At 39.4% G+C, this 9,817-nt stretch overlaps 1 protein-coding gene across 11 annotated transcripts; it reads right to left on the bottom strand.

Annotated features, from left to right (window-relative positions):
* Positions 1–239: 239 nt before the first annotated feature.
* Positions 240–8,508, bottom strand: LOC131227673 (uncharacterized). 11 transcript variants are annotated; one of them, XR_009162422.1, is made up of 4 exons: positions 8,376–8,508; positions 7,355–7,823; positions 1,857–2,138; positions 240–549 (listed from the first exon to the last, which is right to left on the bottom strand). XR_009162422.1 is itself a non-coding variant. In XM_058223470.1 (4 exons), exons 1-4 carry the CDS (start codon positions 8,491–8,493, stop codon positions 277–279), a joined length of 348 nt encoding a protein of 115 aa, XP_058079453.1. In that variant the 5' UTR covers positions 8,494–8,502; the 3' UTR covers positions 240–276. The 11 variants fall into 11 exon arrangements, 2 of the variants coding, with proteins under 2 accessions (XP_058079453.1, XP_058079452.1); XM_058223470.1 differs by lacking the exon at positions 7,355–7,823 and having other exon boundaries at positions 240–336; positions 478–549; positions 2,041–2,138; positions 8,376–8,502; XR_009162423.1 differs by lacking the exon at positions 7,355–7,823.
* Between the last annotated feature and the right edge of the window lie 1,309 nt (positions 8,509–9,817).

Genomic DNA, 9,817 nt, shown 5'->3' with positions numbered 1-9,817 from the left:
CAGTTTGGTTGTTTCCACTTCACCGAGTAATTAATGCAATTGAATTAGTCGGCACCGCCAGATGCACAATCTTGGGGGTTTTCTTAGTTGGATGTGGGCCTTTGCAGTATTTTTTTCCCCCTCCATCACCACCTACTGAGAGGCCACAGATCAAATGGTTAGGAATTGATGTTGCCCTGTTGAGGAAATTTTTAAGGTATGATCCATCCACAATGGGACCCATAAACAAATTATCCAGATCACTGAACCATATTGTGCATATCCTCTGCTCATGGTTCATATATTGTATCTTCCCATACTTGCTTTTCTACAACTAGAGGTAGTCATCAGCAAAATCTGCATCAATTGATGAAAACACTGATGTAGATAAAATTACTGACAATGAATTTACCTGGGCATTCTGTCTGTTGGGCCCCACTGCATGCCCTGATGGTACCCAAGACAAATTGAATTCAGCATCCAAATCTGGTTCCTTACCAGGTTGAAGATACGCCGGCACACCCTCAGACTCCGTCTCTGTTCCAATGTCCGCTTCCAAAGCATCAAGCTCTTTGTGGTGTTAAAAGAGGAGAACCGGAACAAAAGAAAGAGAAATCAGCATTGCAGATTTCATAGGCATTTGATCACAAACACCAGGAATGAAAAAGAAAATTCCACACAATACAAGCTGGCCGAAGAGAGTACTATCCTAAATTACTGTATCTCAAAAGTACCACCCAAAGTCCTCCCTCGTTAATGTCATTAAGTACACAAGATTCTTCTGAACGACTCTTGGATTTTGTTGCTCACATCCATCAGATTCATCATCTCATCTTGCATATTCGACATATCCAATCCATCAAAGTGATTCTTTTTAAAACATCGTGATTAAAACACCATATGCCCATTTTTCAATAGGTTGAGACCAAAAGGAAAAAGGACTTGATCGTTTTAGAATCTTAACTGTGAAAGAGACCCTAAATTGCATTTGGCCCAGGCCAGGAGAAAAATAATTCATTATTCTGGGAATTCCACTCTCAATAGAATTTCCGAAAATCATGAAACAATGCTCATGTGATATGGAAGGCCTCTTTCTTTCCAATACAACAAAAAAGAGCCCAAGTACACTGTTTTTATTTATTATTATTATTATTATTATTATTATTATTATTATTATTATTATTATTATTATTGCGAAATACTTCTAAGAGTAGAAATTACAAAATTACAAATTAGGATGTCTGCTCCTGAAATGGCCTTAAGCCAAAAGCAGCATAAGAACTATGTAACTTGGACATTGATGTGTCAATCCATGTGCCAGAGATGGTCCTTCTAAAAGTCATAACTGACAAAGGACACACAAATATTTTAAATAATAAAATAAATTATTACATTTTAATAGTATATTGTAAAATTTTAAAATATACTAGTACTTTTTAATAGTATATTGTGTAATTAGCAAATAGATCTTTAAAATTAGCCATATCCAAGAACATCATTCACGCAGATACAAACAGCATTGAAATGCACAATTTGAAGTGACTTGTCCTTGTTACAAGGCTTTAAAACTAACAAGCATGGAAACCGAGAAAAGAGTAAGGCGGGATCATGCATCTATGTCCTGAATTTTCACAGTTTTAACCATTTCTTTTGACTCCTTGTTTGCAGATTTCACAGCTGACATCAGAAAAGCCAATGCAGCAGTTGGTTCAGTACAGAGTCAGCGAAAATCCTATTAAAATATGCGCATTATTTCACTGAGAGTAGTAAGCCTACTATCTCTCAACATTTAAAGATAAGGCAGGAATCTAGCAGCATTTTCAAAATCTGAACTGTCATAAGTCAGTTTTAGAATACATGTCAAGATTCCCACCTACCATTTGTAGGTGGTGGGAGATACTCTCAGTGAATGCTTGGCACACAATCACATCACCAACTCTACTTCTACTTCTTCTTCTTCTTCTTCTTCTTCTTCTTTTCTTTTTTGAAAGGCAACACTGCCAGGGATTGAACCCTGGGCCACTCACACACACTACACGCAATCATATCACCATCTTTTACCAGGAGAAGCTTTACAACATACCGTCTGTTGAGCATCTTTAATTCCCTTGGACGCAACGTAGCCCGATCATGGTTAAATGGCACGCTGTCCCTCGTACCTGACCAAAAGGTGCATGATTGTTAGATGAAAGACAATAGAAAATTTTAGCTTATGAGCATATATAGAAAAACATAATGGTATTCAGGAATGTATTAGCTGGTAGAATGGCTTACAGCAGATCAGTTAACAAGCAGGGCACCTATACTTCATGGTTCCCAAGATTTTCTGATACAGTTCTCATGGACTGGTACAGAACGCCCTTTCTTCAACCCAATCTGATACTTTTCCACCTAAATTAACCTATTAGTCACTTTTTCCACCATTTTGTAATCTCATTTCTACGAACCCTAAATGCTTCTAACATCTCGAAACTGCCACTGACCTTTTGCTTGATCCTAAAAATACCCCTTCCCTACTTCATGTGTCTTTCTGAAATTCAAGGATAAATGTTACCAAGAATGAGTACTTCATGGAAGTTCCATGAAGTGTCGGACCCCACCATTCATGGGAAATTTGGATCATCATTGGGACCATTGACCTACTAGGCCATAGCCCAAATCATGGTTGATTGAATGATCCTAACCATTCGATATTTGCAAGTTTGAACCATTAAATTTGGATTGCTGCTCATTCTTAGCTCATCTTCATGTCAATATCCATTTGCAGCCCACTAAGCAGGTATGGCTCATCCACAACTGAAGAACTAGGACAATGGTTGTTCTTAAAATACACACGCTGCAAGTGGGCTGCATGTGCCAGCATGGAAAATGCACCTGAGATCCAACCCTTCAACTGGCAGGTCCCACTGCACGTGCCTCAGCCAAAGATCAGGTGACTCCATGTAATTCTTTTGTTTATTTTTGAAAGGCCCACTCCATCTATTTTTTTTACCACACATACAGAAGTTCATTTAAGTGGGCGACCGGGATTGTCAAACTGATGCAATTTTGTGTGGTATAGCCATCCATTGTAGTGTGTAGGTTCCATTTGTAAAGCAGAAAGTTTTGATAAAGAAAGACATGTTCATTGCAACAAACCCAAACATACACTACATATTTTCAGAAGGCAGAGAGCATTTTCAAATACACTACACATTTTCAAAAGGCAAAGACTGGTGATAGTTCGCCTCCATTTTCAAAACGGTGTGGCTCATCCATTATACAAGTGACATTCTTCTCCTTCCCCTTCTCCTTCTTCTCCTTCTTGAGGGATCGCAATTTTATCACAACTTGTAAAAGCTTTAAGAACCTAGCTCAACCGATCGCCATCCTCTTCGCCTTTAAAAAAAACATTAACTGGCGAGCTTACTTTGCTACGGAATATTTTGTGGTTGCATTCAGACCATATTGTCCAGACCATGGTAGTAAGGAAAGTGTTCACAGCACCTTTTCTTGGACAAAAAAATACCCATGCCAAACACGGATCAGGTCTATCGAACGGGCCATTGCACATCAAACTCTAAACAAACCAAAGCATCTCCCCCACAGCTCGTCCAAAATCATAGTGAATAAATAAGTGGTTCACTGACTCCTCATTTCTTAGTAACAGAACGCACAAGTTAGGATGATCATCTATCTGCTTCTAAGATGATCCCTTGTAAGCACTTTGCCTTTCCCAACTAACCAGCTGAGCATGACCACCCTAGTTGGAGCCTTATACTTCCATAGCATCATAGTCTTGGCTAGAGCTGCAACTTGGGTTCGGGTCAACCCAAACCCGAGTTTGGGTTTGGTTTGGTTTCGTTCAGGTTTTCAAGGTCCTTAGGTTGGTAATTGCCATTCCAATTTGAATTCGAGTTGGATTCATGTTGCACAAATTCGGGTCAGGTTGGATCTGGTTCGGAAAAATCGCATGTACTCGGGTCGGGGTTGGGTCTAGGTCAGTTTGGGTTGAGTATAGAGGACTTTAGGTTGGGAACCTTGTGCTGCAATTCAGGTTGGGCCCTCTTGAGATCGAGTTGGGCTTGGGGTGACACTCAACCCGACCAAACCCACCCAAGTTGCACACCTAGGTGAGGCCCTTCCATATCTCCCTCCGTCACAAATCATCGGTGAGTAAAATGATTTAAAAGAAAAAAAAAATAAAATCCTGACCACTCACTTTCTCTAGACCCACCGATCATTTTCTTCTAAAGAAGGCTCTAAGCCACCATGAGCCTAACAAATTGTTTGATCTCATCTTCATTAAGATTTGTCCGAAGACCTGGTGTCTGCACCGCTGCAATCCCTTGATAGTGAATAGCATTTTGTAATCAGCACCCCTTTTTCTAGAAAACCAAATAAAGCCAAGGGTGAGTGGAAACGAAAAAAAAAAGAAAAAAAGAAGAAGAAGAAGAAGAAGATCCCTAAGACGAAGATTTGGTGTCCATGCTACTCAATCCACAATAATGACCAGCATTGTGGAACCAACACCCTTTTTCTGATACCAGTCCACCGGATTAAGATGAGGATAGGTCAAAAGTAGGGTATTGTCCTTCCACTAGACATAATTAAGATCATTCTATCATTGTGATTTCAGTCTATGCATTATCAACAATGGGATACACAATATGGATAGTTTGGTGCTTGTATGCCAGGTATAGGGTGGATGAGTCACCACCCATTTGATATCGCTGATAACCATCAGTGCAGTGTTCGAAATATCGGTATCACATTACGTATCACATCCTTGAGATATAGATAGTATCAGTTATCATATGGGATATATTGTTTGTATCGGGTGATTTATCACACTTTAAGAAACATGGAGAAACATTGGAAAAATAGTTGAATTTTTCAATGAAACTTCAGGGATTGTTAAAAAACAAGGACCTTAATACACGATTTTAAATCATAACGTCTCAAAAAAAAAAAAAAAGTGCACATTATAGGTTTCCCTTGTATAGAGTCCTAAGCTATGTGTTATTTGACTAAACTAATGCAACTATATTCAAATTGAATGTATAACATTTAGAGTGTATGTGATAAATCATTTCATCAAACACTCTAAATACTCCGAAATTAGTTTCAATTGACAACTAGTTGAAGGGAAATTTGAAAGAAAAATAATATTTTAATAATTTTTTTATTAAAATTGATTTTTATTTTCCAAAAATTGACAAGAACTTAACAAATTAGTAGATCAACCCTCATACATGCTTGATTTCGTGTTTGGAGTGCAACATTGCAACCGATTTGGGAGAAATTGGGGAAATTTCAAAAAAATTTCCAATTTTCCCCAAATCGGACCACCTGCACTCAAAATTTGAAATTAGAGTATATGTGATGATCATTTCATCAGATACTCCTAAATACTTTGAAATTAGTCTCAATTGATTGCTAGTTGAAGGAAATTTTCAAAAAAAAAAAAAAAAAACAATATGGAGAAGGCTTTCTTTTCAATTCACATTAATGGTCTACCTTATGGTTTCTTCTCAAGCTTTAGGGGCTTGAGACAAGGGAACCCTTTATCTTTGTTAATGTCTGTGGATATGGGCAACACAACTCAAGGTGTTCCATAACAGTAACGGTGGCTGTAACGGCCACCACTGTGCTTCAAAGAAATATTTGGTTTTTAGGTTCATCCGAACAACAACTAAATGGCAAGTATTGAGGTTAACAACTCTAGCCTTAATTGTTTAGTTGAAAGGATGGAATGTAAAGTTCGAGGTTTCCCAATTTCTTATTTGGGCCTAGGATCAAGAGTATCCTCAAAATCAATTTCGGACCCGATTATCAAGAGAATTGAGAAAAGACTCACCTCTTGGAAGAGGGGTTGTCATTCACAGGGAAGAAAGAAAACCCTGGTCACAACTCTAGCCAACTTGCTAGTGTACTTCCTATCTCTATTCAAGATTCCAACAGTGGTAGCATCTAGAATAGAAAAATCCAGAAGCGGTTTCTGTGGGGCAGCTCGGGGATCTAAAAAAAGTCACTTAGTAAAATGGGAGGAAGTTAAGAAGACAAAGGAGGTTAGAGGGTTAGACGCATCCGTTTTCTTGTAAACTTATCAAGATATTTTTTGAGGATTGGATAGAGCAATCATGAGAGAGAGAGAGAGAGAGAGACTCCCATGATATGAGTTACCACCCCTTGATCACTTATACTACCCCAAACATCTGACTACAGTTTCCAACTGAAATGGAAGAGAGAGAGAGAGAGAGAGAGAGAGAGAGAGAGAGAGAGAGAGAGAGAGAGAAGGAGATTTGGAGTTGTTTGGAGGGGAGGTAATGTAGGGGCATTTTCACACCAGGCTCGAGTGGGGTTGCCTGTGGGATGCAAGGGCACACTCGGGGTGGGCGGCCCGTGTGAGGCGGGTGGCTCGAGTGAGGCAGTACCCATGTGATTTGGGGCCCACGAAGGGGGTTCAACCGAGGTCCTAACCCATGAGATGTGGGGCCTGGGCTATGAGATAAAGGGATTAATTCGTCATGCTCTATTAGTTCAAGCTTTTAGAGCAAGTGGTTAATTGTCCTGCATCACGATGCCCTGTGGTTTTCCTGGAGGAGTTCTCAACATTATATATCAAAGGATTCCCGGAAGGTTGGCTACTAATAAACTTCTCAAGGGTATTTGGGAAAATAAGTCCCAACATTCGGATATTGTTAGTGGTGATAGATTAACAATCTTTAGCAATTTATTCCAAAACACAAAAGATAACGTTCCAGAATATAAAAGATACCATTTTGGAATACATGTTGAATTCCTGCCAACCATCTCTGAGCAATAGGAGCTATGAAGTTGGGCCATGCAAGGTGTTCCGTAACGGTAACAATGGCTATAGCGGCCACCACCATTACCTTCAATATGGGGCATAACGGCTGCTACAGCCCTGTAACAGCCATTACAGTCTCTCTATTTTATTTTTTCATTTATTGAAAAAACCCTCAAAAAACGTGTATCTACCCCGTAATGTTGATTAAAAAGTATGAAAAACATGTATATGTCCTGTGATAGACCATTATGAGGCTATTATGGCCTTTTATAGTATATGTAACGTCTCGTTAACGGCAATTACAGGTCATTTTTTTCCATAATGGTTGTTACGGCCTTTACGACCACGTAACGTGTAATGGTTGTCACCGTTACCTTTACGTAACGGCCTTTAAGGCACACCATGGGGCCACATCCCTTTATTCTTTATCAAATTTATCATTGATTCATAATTGGTTGTCTTTATAGCCCACTGTTGCTTTAATTCTCATTGATCTTTTAGCCTATGTTTGATGTACAATCAAATTGAATTACAAATGGTAAATTTAAATGTTTCGTACTATACGGAATTTTAAAAAATTACCTTGAAAATTTGGAGACAGATCCTCAAAATGAATGTGAAGAAAGGGAATTACAGTGCAATTATCCTCAATGGACTAGTAAATCGCAAGTTAATTAAAGGGTCGTTTGATGCCTGTAAACGGTTTAAGTTGTAAATGCAGAGCCTGTAAATGAAATCTGAATATTTTGCCTTAAAGTGAGATGGGCTTAAATGCTGTAAATCATTTACAGCCTATAATGTAAATGATTAGCAGGCAAAAAAGGCCATCCAAACGTAGAATGTAAATGATTTACCTGTAAATCACTCGCAACTTGGCCCTTTTACAGGCATCCAAACGACCCCTAAATGGTGCATCCTTACACATCCTTAAAATGTTGAGTGGGTAACCCTTACCATGTTTATGTTTGTCCTCTTTTTTATTCTTTTCTTTTCTTCTTCTTCCCCTTCTAGTTTCTAGTTTGCTGGGGTCTTGAATTCCAAGAAAGCCAAACTGCAAAAGCTCCAAGTTAAAACTTTCAAAACTCGAAACTAGTGGGAAATCGCTGCAAGCAGAGGATAAGTCCACTAAGAAAGCGATGATGTGGAAAGCAAGAACAACCCACAATAAAAAAATAAAATAATAAAAAGAATAAAAAAACCCATCTTCCCAGCACTTCAAAGAACACTAGAATGATGACGTAGAAGGATCAAAAGACAAAAACATGCGCAAAATCAGACACTCTAAAGGGATTGGAAAAGGATTGTTGAATCCGACCATCGAATCGAATTTTTCACCAATGGGAAGATCCTAACCAACTGACCAGAAGCAAAAGAAGAATTATCTGAGGGGTCGTTTGGAATCCTTGAGTTCTTTCAGTTGTGTTTGACAACCTGGATTTTCAATACGCGGAATCCGGAAACAGTTTTTGGATGATGATAGGGAAGCATGTGTGGAGAGGAGATGCTGCCGCTCTCCTTAACTAAACAATCAAAAGAAAAACATACGACAATGCTCAGGTTTTGCAAGCTAGCATTCATAGAGGAATTGAAAAGTGAGCTTTACCTCCGATTTGAAATCCAGTAGGATTTGAAATCCCCAAATGACATAGACCTTTGATCAAATGGCCATGAAAACAAAATATACTGAAATGGAAGGCTGATATTGCACGATCGTTGGCCATTACTCGTCGTTTGTTCGTGGATCTATGGAATATTCTTCACACTGATCAAAGGGCTATCTTATCAAAGAGACTTTTGGCGCCCCGCATCAGGAAACGGATTGGCTACTCCCCCTGACACCAACCCCGTGGCTGGTGGTCGGTGCTCTATGGGCCCCACCATGATGTAGGTATTTCATCCATTCCGTTCATCCATTTTTAAAGATCATTTTAGGTTTGGGTCCAAAAATGAGAGGTATATAAATATCAGGTTGACCCCACCACAGGAAAACAATAGTGATTGGATATCCATCATTTAAATCCTCTTAAAGGCCCACTATACTGTTTATTTGACATCCAATCTGTTTATTAGGTCATAAAGACCCAGATGAAGGGAAAAAACAAAGATCAACTTGATTCAATACTTTTATGGCCCCCAAAAATTTTTTAATGGTCAATGTTCATTCAACACTGTTTCCTGTAATGTGGTCTACTTGAGATGGGATATACTTCATTTTTTCTTTTAATACCATTAAATGATCTAGAAAAATATATGGACGGAATGGATGACACACATACATCATGGTGGGGCCCACAGAGCACTGACCACCAGCCATTGGCCGGTGGCGGGGGAGTAGCCAATCGGTTTCCGATGGTTGGTGCTCTGTGGGCCCCACCATGATGTATGTGTTTCATCCATTCCGTCCATCTATTTTTATAGATCATTTTATGTTATGAGACCAAAAATGAGATATATCCCAATCTAAAATGGACCATATTATAGGAAACAGTGTTGAATGAAAATCGACCATTAAAAACTTTTTGGGGTCGATAAAAGCTTTGGATGAAGTTGATCTTTGTTTTTTCCCTTCATCTGGGTCTGTATGACCTAATCAATAGATTGGATGTTAAATATACAGTACAGTGGGCCTTAGAGGATTTTAATGGTGGATATCCAACTGACATTTATATCCCTCTCATTTTTTGATCAAGCCCTAAAATGATCGGTAAAATGGATGAACGGAATCGAAACACATACATAATGGTAGGGCCCATGGAGCACCGACCATCAGCCACTGCGCTGGTGGCTAGGGGAGTTGCCAGTCCGTTTACCTGCAGGATGGGTCTGTCAGCTCAATGGATAGGATCATTGACGCGTGGGCCCTGACATAGGGAAGTGGATTGGCTGGTGTACCACACACCACCGATCTGACAGATGTGTTGACGTCACCAAGTTCTGTGGGTCCCATTTTGAGGCACGTGTTATATCCAGACCGTCCATCCATCAAGTGGACCACACTGTAAAAAGCAAGTGGGGGATTGAACGTTGACCATTGAAACCCTTTTG

This window comes from Magnolia sinica, chromosome 15 (assembly GCF_029962835.1).
Source record: "Magnolia sinica isolate HGM2019 chromosome 15, MsV1, whole genome shotgun sequence".
NCBI lineage: Eukaryota > Viridiplantae > Streptophyta > Magnoliopsida > Magnoliales > Magnoliaceae > Magnolia > Magnolia sinica.
This window is presented reverse-complemented; position numbering and strand designations above follow the sequence as displayed.